This window comes from Hippopotamus amphibius, chromosome 9, assembly GCF_030028045.1.
Source record: "Hippopotamus amphibius kiboko isolate mHipAmp2 chromosome 9, mHipAmp2.hap2, whole genome shotgun sequence".
NCBI lineage: Eukaryota > Metazoa > Chordata > Mammalia > Artiodactyla > Hippopotamidae > Hippopotamus > Hippopotamus amphibius.
In genome coordinates, this window is record NC_080194.1 from 61,612,253 (window position 1) to 61,630,535 (window position 18,283).

At 36.8% G+C, this 18,283-nt stretch overlaps 1 protein-coding gene across 2 annotated transcripts in view; it reads left to right on the forward strand.

Moving 5' to 3' along the window:
• Positions 1-513: 513 nt before the first annotated feature.
• The window catches only part of NOX4 (NADPH oxidase 4), a 155,432-nt gene continuing 137,662 nt past the window's right edge, over positions 514-18,283 (forward strand). Inside the window, exons 1-2 of one of the 2 annotated variants that reach the window (XM_057750659.1) lie at positions 514-666; positions 1,371-1,466. In XM_057750659.1, the coding sequence (XP_057606642.1) occupies positions 610-666; positions 1,371-1,466 (153 nt within the window). In that variant the 5' untranslated portion in view covers positions 514-609. The remainder of the gene's footprint in view (positions 667-1,370; positions 1,467-18,283) is intronic. The other variant, XM_057750660.1, reaches the window with a different exon arrangement.

Consider the following 18,283-nt stretch of genomic DNA (forward strand, 5'->3'; position numbering starts at 1 on the left):
ACGCCGGTACACAAAAGACTATTTCCGGCTCAAATTTCCTTACCAAGGCTCTCTGAGAGGAAACTTTTGGGAGGGAAACGACCATTCCAAAAGGACTAGGTGTGTGTGACTGTGTGCGCGTGTATGTGTGTCCAAGGGGGCAGCGAGGGTCCCCACTCTATATCTGAGTACCAATCTACACCTCTTGGTGGGTCTTTCGGAGCGGGGCAGGCCGGGCTGAGGCTGCGGGGGGACGCCTCCCAGATCCCAGCCCAGGACATCCTGCACCGCGGCAGCCACAACAACAGGCTCGCCCCCAGACAAAGGGGCCGGCGCGGCGGGGCGGACTCGCGCAGCCGGGGAGCGCGCGCTCGGAGCGGGGGTCCTGGCTGCCGAGGGCGCCGCGCAGACCCTGCGCGGGGCCGGGTCGGCGGCGCCCGGAAGACCCGGCTCCGGGGCGCACACCCCGCCCGGGCTGGCGCGGCGCCGGCTCCGGGCTTCCACTCAGTCTTTGACCCTCCGTCCCCACCCGGCCCCCCCGCAGTCCGCACCACGGGAACCGCTGCCCCGGCGGCCGCCGCTGCTTGTCGGACCGGCGGGCGGAGAGCGCGGCGCGGCGGGGCCGGCGGCATGGCTGTGTCCTGGAGGAGCTGGCTGGCCAACGAAGGGGTTAAACACCTCTGCCTGGTAGGATGGCGGGCGAGGCTCTCCAGGCGTTTTGTCTCGGGGGCAGCGATTCTGATTCATTCTCTGAGCGAGCGCGGGTGGGAAGCTGGAAGTTTTGTCTCTAACGCAGACATTCTCAACTAACAAAAACTTTCTGCCGGGAATACCTAGAGATAATAACCATCCCCTCCCTCCCTTCCTCCAAATGCTGGGGAACTTTCCTACACTTTGATAGGAGAGCGGATGTGGAGGAAGGGAGAAGCGCTCACTGCTAGTGAATACAGGCTTTTCCTTAACCCTTGAAACATGTTTATCCCCTTAGCTCTTTTCCCAGATCGCTTCTGTTGGATTTTACTTTATACAGCCAAGTCCTATTTTTGCATTATCTGTTGTTCATACAATTGATATTTTTGAAGTTTAACAACATACAACGCTTGGGACTTGGTGATGTCGCTCATGTCTTAGTCTCATTTTGTCCTGCAGGGGATATCTGCGAAGACCTGTTTGCGTCCCAAATGCTTAATCTCAGGTGTGCAGGGGCTGAGTGAGGTCAGATAGGTTTTCCTCTGAGGAGTTTTCAGCTTGCAGGTCAATTGAGAATGCTTTTTTGTAAATGGCTAATTGAGGTTCCATTGAAAGTATTGTGTCCAACGAATGTATGCGTACTTGAGGTTTCCATTCATCAGGGAATTTGTTTTTTCTCTCTCTCCCTTCGTATGATTTAGCTTATCTGGCTCTCCCTGAACGTCCTGCTTTTCTGGAAAGCATTCCTGCTGTATAACCAAGGGCCAGAGTATCACTACCTCCACCAGATGTTGGGGGTAAGTGGAACTTGGGCAACGTGTGGAATGGGTTTTACGTGGGCAGATGATGCTACCAGGCTTGGTCAATTTTTCCATCATTAAAGAAACATTGGGTGGGTTGTTCACTTAAGAAGCATTTGTTATTCTCTAAAGTGGTCAAGTTTTCATGAGTTATCATTTACACTGGTCCAGATTAAAATGATTGACTCTTTTAAGACCCAAAGATAGTATCTTCTAAAGTGAACGGTTAGGCTAGTGGTACCTGAGAAAAGTTGTTATTGCTTGCCAGCTGCAAAGTGCCCTGAGGATAGCCTTCACTAGGAGGACCAACCAACAGCAGACTTAGTTTTCACTAATCAAGACTTCAGTCTGCTCATAAGCTTATCCGGAGAATTTCCACACTGTTTCCTTTTACTGTCGGTTCTCACAAAGTGTGTGTGTCTAAGGCAGTTATTCATCCTGGGCATTTCTTAGCTGCTTGCCCTAGGTTAGTGGCTGATTCGTGTTCCAGTGTTCTGGTCTAATAGGAGAACAATATTGTGCAAAACTTTGTTCTGATTTATCTCATGTTGATATTTTTCTTTTCTCTGTTCCCTGACGTTTCTGTTCTCGTTGTTTCTCTCCTTCCCCTTCCTACTTGTCTCCTGAACAAAAGGCAGTGGCACTGAGGTCATCTTATTTTGTATAAGGAGACAGCTTTTTCTAAGCGACAAGCAAAAAGTATAAAACATACTGAAGAGTCTTAGGGCATCTGAAAAAGCAGATTTTGTCATTCCTTTTCATTGGGGAAGAAAATACATTCTAAATAGGAGATGCATCATTTCCTTTTTCATGGTTTAATGACTATTCAAAATTATGATTAGTTCAGATGAATTCAGTGGAACCAGCCTTCCATTTCCTGCTTTGTAGTTACAGATCTCATTTATCTTTAAACCTCAATTCCTGTAGTAGTGTTTGGCAATAAATTGCCATAAATTGAGGCCGAATTAATTGATTTATATTTCATTTTATACAGTAAGGTACTATCTTCATTGTCTGTTGTTCACACAGTTGATACTTTTAAAGTTTAACAACTATTTTGTTAAAGCATTTTTTTAGAGTTTTAAAGTTCACTGTAAAATTGAGGGGAAGGCACAGAGATTTCCCATATGTTCTCCTATATGCAGGCATCCATTATCAACATCCTCTACCAGAGTGATACATTTGTTACAATTTGATGAACCTACATTGATACATTATAATCACCCAACATCTGTATTTTCAACTAATAGATTGATAAAAATAGTCTTAAAGATTAAATTCATTTTATTGTAAATTCCTGTCTGAACATTTCTTTCTTTCTTCCAACCAACCTTCCATCCAGCCCAGAAAACTGTCATGAAACCTTTACTTTTCAAATGGGCATATAGAAAGTAACACCTCCCCTTTGTCCTCAAGTTGTTTACAATCTAAAGGAAACTCCAGTAAGTAAATACTTAAAATTCAATAAACAAGTTAAGAAGATGTTTTCTCTAAGAAACACATGAAGGTTTACTGGCCTATCATGTTATTTTGTTTCCTAGAAATTCCCCCTTAGGTGTAAATTAGCAAACATGAGGTTTTTCAGTGGGACATGTATCTGACTTATTATATAACTTGATGAACAACTTGGAGAAAACTCTTGAGAGTTACGATGGAATTTGTCTTCAAAAATGGTAAATGTTGATCAGGACGTAGTTATAATAATATAAACTCTAAGCCTAGACGACTTTGAAAGCCATAATTGAACTTTGGATTTCAGATCTATGACATAGTATAAGCTGAAATGATAACTTATTTAAAAATTATGTTGGCAACCAACAAGTTAATTTTTTGTGAGTTTGGATGCTGTGTAGCAACTTCAAATTTATTTTGGTGACAAATCAGATATGAAGAATACACATGCACGTGTGTGCGTGCACACACACACACACACACATAACCCAGCTAATTAAAAAAATATGTTTCACCTCTCTCTACCTCATCCCACTTTAGTGGTTTTGTTTGAGTAATATGACAGTCTAGTGAGGTTCAATGGTGAGGCCTGCAGAACAGCTGGTACATAGTAGGGGCTCAATAAATATTGATCAGATGAATGAAGACAAAAATAATAAAAGGACTAAATGGAAGACAGTGAGTAAAAAGTGCAAGAGGCAGACTGAAGAAGAGAAGGGTCATTGTAAATTAGTTTTCATGGAAACATAAGAATGATCGTAGTAATTTGAGCCTTAACCCATGTAGTCAGGAGTCAACATTTTATGAAGAGTCACTTTGGAAAGAAACAGCTTTTCTTCTTGGCATCATGAAGAAAGAAGAAAGGACTTCTAAACGTCTCACTTTTCAGTAATCACCTATATGAATTTTCTAGTCATTAATTTACCTATACTATTTGGAATACATATCATCCATCCTTTTAGTGAAAAAGGAATTCTGTCTGTAGTTTGACTATTTGCTTAATGAAGGAGCATTTAATTTTGTCTTAGGCTTATCCTTTCTAACCTTTGATGATTATGGTATTTTTTTCGTAGTAAAAAGCATCTGCAGGCATTTTTCAAATTGTAGAGAAATACAGCGTAATAATGAGATATAATTAATTTTAAAATAAATCTTGCATGTTCCCAACTTTTACATGTTTAATGACTGTATATGATGAACTTACTGCCTTACAGCAGTTTTTCTTAGAGCCTACCAAACACTCACAAGAACATGGTCCTACCATGATAGAACTGTAGAAATCCTGAAAAGGACATAGGTAATTCTGATATGATAAGTCTCTTTTAGGTAAATTTTAAGTTCATAAAAATCACCATGGTATTTCTGGAAATGAATTTGATTGTTACCACTTTAAAACACAAATGGAAACAGTACTTCAATTTATTGAACATTTTGATAATAGCCTTTAGTCCAAGGTTGCTGTTATTCATCTGTAAAATGTAAGGTAATAATAAAGTTGGACTAGTATTATAGGAAGACAGGGTCCACAGGGTATAGCTCATTTGCAGAAAGACATAGACATTGAGAATCAGTAAATTCTTTGTAGTGGTCTGAAATCTCTGCTTTCTATTGAAATATGATTTATTCAGCTGTTTATACTGATGATATACTAGTCACTTTACAAATATAGTGTTTAAGCTAGGAAACTATTCTTTGCATTTGCACCTGGGGAGGTATAGGCTGAGGAATCTGAATGAATGATTTCCTCAAGTATCTTTGGATGGTCAGTGTCAAAGCTAGGATTTGAATGCAGTGCTGTCTGGCCTTTTGCTTTTTCCTCATACTACACAAATTTTCTAAACAATTTCACTGGCCCATCTCAGATACTTATGTCACTGGTTAGTATTACTCTTTATCAGTGCTGCCCAGTAGATATATAATGTGTTATATGTAATTTAAAATTTTCCAGTAGTACTTCAAAAAAGTAAGAAGCCAGTGGCATTAACTTTAGCAAGATATTTTATGTAAAATAATATATCCAAAGTGTTGTAATAGATTGAAACATTTGACATGTGGTCAGTATTTTTTAAATGATTAATGAGATATTTTACATTATTTTTGCCTATTTGAAATATAGTATGTGTTTTACACTTATGTACATCATAATTCAGTCACTAAATTTTCGTCGGAAATACTTGGCCCATGTTTAAATTTCATAAAATTTTACAGATGAAAAAGTGGATTCACGTGTTGGCTGTCAGGGAGACTTTCCTACCTTCATGGCCAAATGCACTTATGAATTCGCTTTAAGGCGAACAGCTAGTCACCAGTCAGCCCAATAAAAAGACATCAGGATGTGGGTAGTCCTCTTGCTTCCTCTCTCCTGAACAGGAGTTAATATTGGGTAGGAAGTTGTGCACTCTAGTTATTGGCATGTGATGATAAAAATATCTCTGACTTCTCCCTAATCTTCTGAGCTTCCTGGGGGTGGGAGCCTTTGAGAATGAAGGTAAAAGTATTTAAGTCTCAGAACTGGAGTATCCATTTTTATTACTAGTAGGCTAGGTCACTGTTCTCAGACCAAAATTAAGGGTTAAAAAAAAATTACATAAGAACTGATAGGGAAAAGAAGATCTTAACTGCTGGAAGATAAAATAATGTTGGGATTTAATATGTCTTACTAGGAGTTTTCGTCAGAATTGTTTTTTCCCAGACTGGTCTGATCCAGGCCTTGAGGCAGCATGGTCACGGCTGGTTTATGCCTGAGTTAATGTGCTAATCAGACTGGGTACTTCCTAGGAGATGTTTAATTATGACATGCTGTGAGTGCTGGAATCTTAAAATTAGCTGAGGGAAAAAATGTCTTTTGAGGAAAGCCAAAACAAACACACAAGCAAACACACCAATGACTTTCTTCACCTTCCCATAATGATGTTTCAGATAAAAGACTCTATTGATTACTTAAGATGAAACCTGCCTTTGCTTTATTTATTTTCAAGGAATGGAAATGTATTTAGTACTTTAATAACAAGTGCTAACGTGTTGTGACAGACTCTGAGAAATTTCGTTTCCTAAATTTTTTGAAATGTTGGGGCAATTTAACTCAGAATAGTATTTATAGAAGCCTTCATATTCATGTTCATCTATTTCTGAGTTCTATTTCTGGCATTTTAACAATTAAAGGATATAATTTCATCTATATAAACGTTTTAATTTGAGAAGAGAATGCAGTTTATGGTACTAGATTCAATGTGTCTTCGTTTTATGTATTTTTCCCCAAAGCTAACATTTGTGTATGGATCGTTCAGTTTCAACCTAGCTTTTCTCATGGTTCCATGATGAGAATTTAATTTATTTTTGCTTCATCTAACAATTATTATTTTAGATCTGCAGCATGGTCATGAAGATTTTTTTTTTCTTGTTTTTTAAACTCTTATTGAGATACCTAATGTCGACTGGAAGGAAGTTGTGAGCATTGAGGCTTTTTCTAGTCTTACAGTGATGATCCTTCTTTGGTCAATCATTATCCTTCAAGTGATTCAGAAACATTAACAACTTACCCTCTCAAGAGTCCTAGGAGTTGTATCATAGTTAACATTTTTCAGAGACAGAAATCTGATGTCATGTGAGTTTCTTAAGGTCGGAGATTGGAGTCCCTGGGAAAACGGACCTAGGATTTTAAGTCAGTGTTGGTTTTACAGCTGGCCTAGGCAGCTTTAATTCTGCTGAGAAGGAGTATATGCCTCCTGTCAATTTCAGAAAAGGCTTGATCATTAACTCTTTCCTTTTATTGCACAGAATATTGTGGTTTCAATTCAGAGGATACTTTTAAATAAGTTGGTTTTTGTTTGTTTACTTGTGTTTATTCTTAACATTCTGCTAACTGAAAACAGTTTACTTATCTATTGACAGGTAAAATGAGTTACATTAAATTGATGCAATCATTATGTACTTAATACATTTACAATAGATACTCATATAATTTTAGACTGGAAAGAGAGCTTTGAAATCTTTACTTAGATTTCTTCCTCATTTTCCCAAATAGAAAAACAAGGTGGAAGTGATTTGCTGGTAATCACCCCCTCAGGGGCTTGGTCACCATCCTGGTTCATTCCTGCTCTCAGTCCAATATCCAGCCCATTATAATTAACAGCTCTGTAGATATATGCAAGACCCATTTAACCCCATACTTTGTAGACCACTCGTTTTTCATCTTATGTGAAATGATATTCAAAGATGTTTAGCAATTTAACAAGTTATGGAAAATTATTGATTTTCACCCAAGATAGCATATATTTCCAGCATTATGGTTGCTTTAGACTTGTTTTAGACAAATTGTTAAGGATTATGAGATTTATTTTTATTTTTTTCTGATTCCACGATGTTTGGCAGAATTTTAGCACAATGTTTAATCTCTTTGTTATATTCAGCTAAATGCCCCACTGTATAATTCTCTTTTATCAATACCATCCAAAACAGCATAGAATTGGAATTTGGAATTAATTTCAAACCTACTTCCTTCATTTCATTATTAATAATGTCAATAGCAGATTACATTTATTGAGGACTATGTACCAGGCATTAGTCTAAGAGCTTTGCTTGGATTAATTTATTTAATCTTTTCATCCATCCTATGGAGTAGGTATTTCTAATTTTTAATTTTGCAGCTAAGAATTGAATTAGAGAAGTTCTCTAACTTGCTAGTGAGTGACACAGCCAGATCTCTAGCCCACACATCCTGACTCTAGAATTTGTACTCTTAACCATTGGGCTCTTCTGCCTCTAAGCAATATTAGTATTACTGTAGGCTGAACCATATGGAATTGCCATTTTGATAAAACAAAAATAATCATATATCAGCCATTGTATGTAATTCAACCTAATAACAACTATAACCATTTGTTAAGCACATATTGTGTACCAGACACAGTCAGTTCTTTGCTCTTTTCTATTATAATCTCATTTAATCCTTACATATTTAACGTAATCCTTATATTAACCCTGGAGGATTGGAATGATCACTTTTTACACAATTGAGAAACAAATCTGAGTGGTTAGGTAACTTCCCCCAGGTCACACAGCTAACAGCTGGAGAATTTGAGCCCACATTTTTTCTCATACTAAAGACCACACTTTCAATCACGCTGCTCCTCCAGGGAAGTTCTGAGACACAGAGGGTTAGAGCCTGGACTGTTCTACTCTTGTCTAAGGTTCTTATGCATCCCACCACAGTGGCTCTGGGTCAGACTGTTTGTATGTTTTTGTATTAATAAGTAAAGGTAAGAAGATACTGTACAGATAGCTCATAAACCTGAAGCAGACTTGTACACCTCAGCCTAACTGATTCCTACTGCATTAATCTGCTCAGGTTTCCATAACAAAGGACCACAGACTGGATGGCTTTAACAACAGAAATTTATTTCCTCACAGTTCTGGAGGCTGTATGCTTTCTCGTAGGGAACACCCAGCCTGGGGGAATGAAGCTTGCAGAACTGCAGATTGTTATAGGTACCTTAGGTGTTGTTCTAGTTCATTTATCTCATTTGATAGATGGAATTAGTAGGGAAATGCCTTCTTTATGGACTCAGTGGAAAGTTGAATTGGACAGTAGGTCTTCTGACTCTGGTCAGTGTTTCTAGTGCATCCTGCTAAGCACTGTGTCGATCATAAAACTGATTGGAAAAGCACCTAGGTAATTCTGCAGAGGAAAAGCAATCCTCCTTAATTCTTTATTCACAAGATCGTAAGTTTGGAGCTATATGGATATGAGTTTGAATCCTGGCTCAGGCATTTATCTCCCTTTATGATTTTGGCAAATGACTTCCCTGAGACTAAGTTTAAGTCATCTATAAAGTTAAACTTAAACCTTCCTCTTAGGTTAGTTGTGAAGATTCCATGAGAAAATGCAAGTGAAATTTTTAGCAATTGGTGCATATGTGCTTAGCAAAGGATAGCATCGCTGTAAATATTAAGTAATATTATTTAGCAATAATGGTATTCATACTATTAATAACAGTAAATAGTAATATATATTTTTATCAATAAAAATATTAAAAGGAATTCAGAGAAATATAAAGATGGAAGGAACCTGCTGAGTGTATGACAGATGGCCTTTAAGACAGAGAGACTTTTCCTTTCCTTTGACTGACCTCTGGCTGCCCCGCCCCCCCCCCCCCCCCCATCCTTCTGGGTGAAGGAAGGCTATCCGTTGCTGTTTATAATTGGCACAAAATTTGTAGCAGCTTGGTTAGGATTACTGAGTGGAATTTCATCTTGAGGTAGAACATATTTTATTTAGAAAAGCTTTATTAATCTTCGTTGAACTTTGGAGTCTTCAGCAGATAAACAAGGGAAATAATGCCTGTCTCACAAGATTACTGTGACCCTTAAAGAAAATTAAAAGAAATAGTAACAATAATAGCTAGTGCTGGCATTCACGGGAACGTCCTCATGGGCCAGACATGATAAATCCTGTATACATTCAGTGTCAGAGTCCTGACTAATCGACAAGGGAGGTTCTGTTACAAAAGAGGACGCTAAAGCACAGAAATTGTAAATAATTTGCTCGTGGATTAAAGTACCTTTCACAAAGCCTTTTATGTAATAAGAGTTCCAAAAATGCCAGCTTTCCTTTTCTTCCCTTTCCTCTCATCCTTCATATTCACATACAGCAATTCACTTCACTGTTCTGTCCTCCCATTAAAACATGATGAAATGGTCCTACTTATCTCAGGGTGTTGTACTGAGGATTAGGTATGACTTCACAGCTAGGGAACTACTTTGAAGAATTGAAAGCATCACAGATATAAAAAATAATGGTTATTATTACATATTGTTTCTGTCCCCTATTCATTCCTCCCAGCTTTTGAGGCCCCTGCCATTGGTATTCTAACAGAGCTCCTCTGGGAGTCATAAAGGACAATTTGCACAAAGAAATGAGAAGATTTCATTTCATGACAGAAAAGTGACAAGTGGCCCTTAACATCTAAAATGCTTTACATTTACAGTATTGATTATTGAAGTGGAATCCTAAAGGACTATGGCATGTTGTAATTAATAACTGCCAAGGCATGAATGAAGAGTGAAACTTTAGTGTAAGAGTAAATTACCTAGATATGGAGTGAGCCTACCTTACTTCTTTGTATCCATGTCTTGATGCAGCTTTGTGATGTGATAAAAGTCGATGTAATAAATAGTTAGTTTTGTGAAATATAGTTTCTTTTCGGTTCTGGCAATGGGATTAAAGAAAAAGTAGATAGATTAAGAAGAAAATGATGTTTCCATGATCAATAGAATTTGCATTTTTAGAAATTGGAAAATTGAATTTGACAGTGGCTCCTATCTATGGATAAATGAATCTAACATGTATATTTTCTAGGGAAAAGTTGCATGCTTTGATGATTTTCATGGATTTGGAAACTGTTAAATGTCTCCAGACACATATCAAAAGTATCAGAGGTCTGATATAGTTTAAGGCAAGAAGAGATGAATGATGTACACAAAGTGAAAGCATCTAATATATCTGAGATTTTTTTAAAAAATGGGTACATCAACACCAAGATAAATTTAAGAAATGATCTATGGTGAATGCCTTTCTGACTATAGTTGTTTTCCCTATGATAGTATTATCAATAGCTGATTTCAGATTTCAAGTAATTTTCTTTAATATAATCTTAGAAACTCTGGTCCATTGGAAGGATCTGCAGTGGTAATAATCCAAACAAGTTTCTCCCCTCCTCCCTCCCCCAACCACTGCACTATACTTTTGGTGCTCTTTGTTGATGTCCTTTCCGCCAGTATACCTTCTGTAACGTGCCTTCCAATCAGCATTTTATCCTGAGTGAACTCCCTGTCACGCCACCTCTTATAGGAACATGGATTTCAAGGAGGCCCCAAGAAGAGACAGTTGTGGAGCAAGAAAATAAGAACTGTGTATTGAAAATACTGATGAGATAGGGTGATGAGAGTTTTTACCTCTCACTGATTTTCCTTGGCCATGTTGCTTTAGCTAAGTTACTTTGAGCCTTTGAGCTTTGTTAATTCTGTTGGTTTGAAAAGCACAGGCTCCAAAGCACATTTGTAAAGTGCTTAGAGTTATGCAAACAAACGTGAAGATACATTTTTCTTTTCTTTTTTTCCCATAGCTCAGAATATGTAAAGGGAAAACCAAGCAAATATCATCAGTGGTCTATACTAATGGATTCCAACTGGGGAAAAAAATGACTCATTGAACCACAAGAATGTAGAGCTTCAGTAAGAAAGTTCTTCTGCCACTTGAGAAATGGCATTTGTTGTTCCTCATTCTCTATATTACATTTGTTACCTACAATAGAATTTTCTGGAGTTTGGGCCTTGGCTTGGATTACCTAGAACCCATCATTGAACTATTCAGCTATTTTGATCTTGTACATTTTTTTAAATGCAAAAGAGGGAAGAATGAGTCAAATGAAAATCTTGAAAAAGTTTATTATCCTGGATCATAGTGGATCTACAAGGTTTGTTTAATTTTGGTTTGCCTGAAGAAAACTAGTCTTAGACTTGTACTGGTTTTAAAAGCTTCAGTGTGTCATGCTTAAAGAAGGAAATATACTTTGTTCAACCCACAGATTTTATATATATGAAATTTAATTTGTTACAGTCTTATGTGACATTCATTCTAATTCTTATTAAAACCAGGTGCCTGCTATTGCCTCTTCCTAAGCATGGAGCAACTATTAGCTTAAATTTCAAATAAATTAATATCTGTAAAAATTTCAGAGTATCAGTGGCAACAATATACTGTATTGAAAAGAACAGGGATTTTGTGGACAAATTGCCCTGAGTTGAAATCTTGACTTTACCTCTCAATAGCTGTATCTTTATTGAAATCTTCAAAGCCTTAGTTTCCTCAGTATTAAATTGAGAATTGTATTATTAAATTGAACTACATGAAAATTCCAATATTGAAATATTTTGACTTATAAAAATGGCAGTTTGGCATAGTTTAACCTAATTACTCTCTTTTAGGATTTTTATTATTATTGTTATTATTATTATTATTATTTTGAGGAGAGGATTAAGTAAGATGAGAAAGAAATGAGTGTGAAGACCACAGCTTGTGTTACTTCCCTTCTTTCTAATGGCAAGTTATACTAGACAAATTCATGACACTGCTAGACTCATTTCTTTCAGGAAATGCTGTTGAAGCTAAGAATGTTTTGATATTGAAGTATATTTGTGAATGTTTGCTGATGACTAAAAGTTTCCAGTAACTAGGAGAAGTTAATGCCTAATTTTGTGCAATGTATAAATTCTGAAGTATTTAAAAAGATAGTTTGCAAATTATAGTACACATTTTTTCTTCATTATGGTTTCAAAAATATTTAAGCTCACAATTAATTGCTTTTCAATTGGCAGTAGTTTTCAAATTTTAGCCCCAAATTCTTTGGCCTTTTATAAACTTTTCATCAAGCAAACCAAAGATTGAGGTTCATGTGAAGAGGACAAATTTTATAGAACACTAGCAGTGAATCCTCTCTGTAAAAACAAAGGATTTAGAGAACTATGTTTCTGATGTTAGGTACAGAGTGTTTAAACATATACCTCAGTTCACAGCACACTGTCTTCATGGGTCTGTGCAAGGCCCCTGTTTGCTTCCTTTTTTTTTTTTTTTTTTTTTTAGCTCTTTTTTGGAATATAATTGTTTGGCACTGTTGTGCCAGTTTTTGAGGTACACCAAAGTGAATCAGCTGTATTTATACATATATCTCCATATCCCCTCTCTCCCATGACACCCTCCCACCCTCCTTATCCCAGCCCTTGAAGTCATCACCCATCATCCAGTTGATCTCCCTGTGTTATGCAGCAACTTCCCACTAGCTATCTGTTTTACATTTGGTAGTGTATATATGTCAACGCTACTCTCTCACTGCCTCCCAGCTTCCTCTTTGCCCCGCCCCGCCCTCCCATCCTCAAGTCTGTTGTCTACATCTGCATCTTTATTCTTGCCCTGTCACTGGGTTCATCAGTACTGCTTTCTTAGATTCCATATATATGAGTTAGCATCCTGTTTGCTTTCTTCATCATTTATTTGTCTACTAATTTATTAATCACTCCCCCAGTGTTGGTGACTTTTCCTCTCAACATTGGCAACTTTTTCTCCCAATGTTGGCAACTTTTTAAATAATATGTGTACATATTGAATGATACAAAATTAGAAACTTCTCCACTTCTAAGAGATAACCAACTGTATGTATAAAATCTATGTCAATTTCTATATCTATATTTGTGCCAGTATATGTAAACATTTATATACATGCATATTATTAATTCAAAAGTATATCACAGATATTATTTCATTTCCATTACACAAGTTTAATTTATTTTATTTTTGATGGCTACATTATCCCATAATATGTATGATAATATTTTTTATATTTCTCCACTGTTGGTCTTTTAGTTCTGTTCTTTGTATCACAGATTGTACTGCAGTGAGTATCTTAGAAATTTACCCTTGGTTTCCTATTTGTTTGCTCTTTTACTTTTTTAAGAAAGTCCAAGATGTGATATTTTGATCTTGCTTGATGTTAGTTTTTTAGGGAAAAAAGATTAAACTTTATTTACATTTTCTCTCTTATACCAATATATCATCTTATATTTTATTTCATGTGTTGTTTTACGAGCAGATGAACCAGTGTGGCTACTGTAAGTTGACCAATTAAACACTGAAGAGTTTGTCAGAAGAGTCTGATGCTTAAATATGTGTGCATCAGGAAGTCTTAGTAAATGATCTGTAACAAATGATCCATTCATTTAGTCCAGCTTTACTTTACCTACTCTGTTAGGTATTTGGGCCATTCTTACTCTTAGAATTGATAACTTCTTGGAGACAGTGTGTGTGTGTATATATATATTTTTTTCTTTTTTTTTTTGAAGAAAGACTAGAAGAAAGTCAACTTGATTCAGACTTGGAAGTTATGGTTAAAAGATGCTGAGTTAGCTAAAATTGCTAGTATTTCAAAGACAAAGACAGAACTTAAACACACTTTTATACATTCAGTTAAAAATGTTATTAACTAACAGGATTGAATTTGGTAGTTGTACAATAGATATGTTTAAGTAGGTTATGCTTGACAGACATGCAAGAAAAATCTTAATATTGAATCTTATATTTAATATATGTCATTATGGATAGTCTGATTAAAATTCTAACCAAGTGAATGGGTACCATTGCTACGAGTATTGTTTCCTTCCAAAAATTACTCCTTATGCTCAGGTTACTAGTATATCTGTTTTGGCTTCTAAATTTTAGGAGGAATATTGAGAAATTGAAAATGGTGGGAGGATGAGGAAGAAAGATACAAGAATGATTGTTTCTGATGAAGAGTAGCTAAGAGGTGACTGAATACTCAGTAATTGTGACCAGATATGCTGGACCTGTGATGCAGGAGAAACAAGGCCTTTCTCAGCTTTTCTAGCAACCAGTCTCTGCAAATACATTTCACTCCTGCTTGTGCCTGTGCCTGGATCATTCCTGTAGCAGGAGGAAAATGTAAGAATGACGTACAGTCAAATGCTCTCTAACTCTTGAGAGTAGGTCCTTGTTGTTGGGCCTCAGAAAGGAGTAGAGGAAAAGGGATAGGTGTGAATATCCACAGGAACGTCATAGGTGAATTTTTAAAATTCCATTTTAATTATGGTTTTCAGCTGAAGAGGTCAGATAATTTTTACTTCATATGTTTTTACCTTTTAGAACAGTTCCATGATGGAAAGTGGAGGACATTTTTACTACTGTTCTGTTAAATTCTTCAATGTTAGGTTTTGGAGACAAGTGAGCTTGGTAGAGGTCACAGGTGTTAGCTGTGGTAAAAATTTCATACCTTAATCCCACTGCTGGGCGTATACCCAGAGAAAGCCATAATTCAAAAAGACACATGCACTCCAGTGTTCATTGCAGCACTATTTACAACAGCCAGGACATGGAAGCAACCTAAATGTCCATCAAAAGATGAATGGATAAAGAAGATGTGGTACATATACACAATGGAATATTACTCAGCTGTAAAAAGCAATGAAACTGGGACATTTGTAGAGACATGGATGGACCTAGAGACTGTCATACAGAGTGAAGTGAATCAGAAAGAGAAAAACAAATATCGTATGTTAAGACATATATGCGGAATATAGAAAAATGGTACAAATCAACTGGTTTGCAAGGCAGAAATAGAGACCCAGATATAGAGAACAAACATATGGACACCAAGTGGGGAAAGCGGGGAGTGTTGGGGGGGAATGAATTGGGCGATTGGGATACCAAATAGTACAATCTAAATATATGCAGCTTATTGTATGTTAACTGTATCTCAATAAAAGTTCTTAAAAAAACATAAAAGAAAAATTTCATACCTTTTAATCTGGTGACTATTCACTAGACAGCATTGCCTTTAGAAACCCTTGAAAGTGTTCATATGCAGTTCTGACTGCCATTTATGTTGAACTTTAACTTTTCCAGATAGACAAATCGTCTAGAAGTGAATCTGTTCTGCTCTCTGAGCTTTTGGCACAGGAAAGACAAGGTAGACAAAATCAGGACAGAACGATCATGTATCAATCTTGCTTTCTTCTCTCTGTTACAGAGAGAGTAGATTTCTAAGTAAAGACCACATTCCCACTGAAAACAGAAGAAAGTTCATTTCTAGGAAGGGTATAATGAAGGATGATGACATATAAAAGGAAAGATTTGAGTTAAGCATAAGGATATCTGGATAAAGTATCAGTATGGATACTATACTTTTGGTGGTCCCTTTAGTTATATGGAAAAAAAAATTCCCCAGCTTCCTTCTTTTGAACCCATAGCTTCTTTTAGAGACAATGTTTAAAAAAAAAAAAAAAGCAGTTTATAGATGGAAAGAAAGGTCAACTTGAGTCAAAAATTACATCATAGTTAAAAGTCTCAAAAAAAAAAAGTCTCCAGGGCAATTAGTTGACAGAAACCAGCTAGGATCATTTGGAATGAATTAGTTTTTTATTATGGCATGAAGGGACATTCATGAACTTTTGGATATACCCCAAGAGCACCAAACTGGTCATTTATATTGGGATATTTTTAAGAAATAATTACTCCAATTATTATTAACTGCTTTCTGGTTGCTCATGACATGTTATTCCTTGTTGCCATATGTAACCTTATCATAATATGTAACGTAATCCACTTTTGTAGTAGCCCTTTATTGAAACATTTTTTTTATTTTAAGTGCAGTCTTGCTCCCATGAAATATTTATCATATTCTAAATTCATATTGCTATCATAATATATTAATAGTACAAACTAAATATTTAAATTAGAACCACAGTTTTGAGTTACAGATGTAGGAAAAATAAGTTGTTCTGATTTTCTTCCATGGACCCATTTGGTTACTATAAAGACAATAAAAAATGCCTACCATTGCCTTGGAAATCATATAGACTTCTTTATGGGGTTGTCACTTGCTTATGTATTTGTCTCATGACTACTTTCTTTGGCTTCCACTGCTAAAGGAATATTTTCCTGAAGGAGTATTTTTTTGAAATAATTTTCTTCAGTATTGTTCATGCATTTTCAAGGTTCCCAAGGATAAGAGGCAGTGTTGGGCTTTTCCACTTAGTGTGCTGCCGGGTAAAGATATGATAAATAGGTAAGCCACTAAGATGTAATGAGTTAAGTGTTCCAAAGGAGGTATGGTGAAAGGCAAAAGGGAAACTTTGAGAAAGAGGCTCCAAATTTTTCAGAATATGTGAAAGAGGGGAAAATTTGGAGGTATAAATGAGGATACTGTTGGGGTTGTGGGCCCTAGCAAGGCCTAAGAGAGAAAATGACCCTTGGGCAGCGACTTGAAGAATAGTAAAGAGTTCATGTGGTAGTTAGCATGGAAGTGGTTGGAAGAGGTGGAATGCCACCACAAATAGAAGGAATGGCCACAGCATGAGCAGTGAAAGCTTGGAAATAGCTGGTCTGAATAATGCATCCAGGAGCTGCACTGAGCCATGTAACACAAACGTATAGCTGAGTGGCCTTTTGGTATCATCAGTTTGCTTATTTACAGGTTTCTCATACAAGCTGGATCAAAAAGAAGGTTGGACTACATGACCTATACAGTGTCATCAGAAAGTTACAGTGGCCCTGAGGGTTTTCTTCAAATTGGGTGTTGCTCCGTTCTACAGAGTAGATCCCAGTCTCGAGAATGGTGGGTGTTGGGGAAGTGGGGGCAGAGTTAGTATCTTGGTAAGTGTGGTTTGTTGGAGAGAGCTGAGTTCTGATCCTGGATGTGAACTACATCTCTTGGGTAATCACTTTTGGTTTTGATTTCTGCAACTAGACCTAGTTTGTGGATGGCCAGGGACCAGCATAATGGTAATAGCTTCTGTTAATGCTTACTATATGCTGGGTACTGCACTTAGTATATATATGTTTCAGTTAATACAGTTACCCTTTGGGCAGATTATTTTTACTTTTTCATTTCATAGATGAGAAAAATGAGACAGAACAGGTAAGAAAATTACATAAGGGTTACACAACTAGTAAAAGTGCTTCAGACTCAGGTTTGTCTGACTTCAAAGTGGATTCTAAAACAGTGATTGCCAAATCTGGTTGTACCTCCTGACGGCCCCACTCCAGATCTAAGGAATCAGAATTTCAGGAAGTACAACAGAGATATGTTTATTTTTAAATAGTCCATCAAGTGATTTCAGTGTATAGTTATCAATAGATGAGGGAAATCTTAGATAAAGATTAATAGAAAATGACAGGAAAACCTACTGGTTGGATAAGAGGCTAAGAAATGGAAAGAGTAAGAAAGTATTATGGTTTGGAAAGAGCTATACAAGGCATCTGAATCCACACATCTGTTCTGGGGGGTGACCTGTTCTATTCTGTTCTGTTCTGTTCTGTTCTATTCTGTTCTGTTCTTAGGGAAGTAACAGAAAGCATAAAGGGAGGCTTGGGTTCTAGTCCTTGTGTCTTTATGAACTAGCAGTGCAAGTATAGGCAAAAAGATTGGCCTGAATGATATGTAAGCCCGTGAAAGAGCTAAGTTCTCTGATTATAAAATATATGAGAATTAGGTGTTGTGTAAGCTTCATTTGGTTTGATTAAAAACATTTCCTTGGAGGAAAAGAGTCAATAAAGTTGACCTTAATGAGTACAAATTTACATAATTTTTGACAAACACAAAATACCAAGTCAGAATATAAAAAATCTTAATAAACCTCTGTGATAATATTTATTGTTATTTTTTTCCTGGAAGTGACTAATTGTTGACTCACCAAGAGTAGCTAGAAAAATGGCCAGTTATTAAAGCTTACTGTTAATTCTACTCTGGCCTTTTCAAATCCCTTTGAACACGAGTTTTGCATGGATATTTACATGT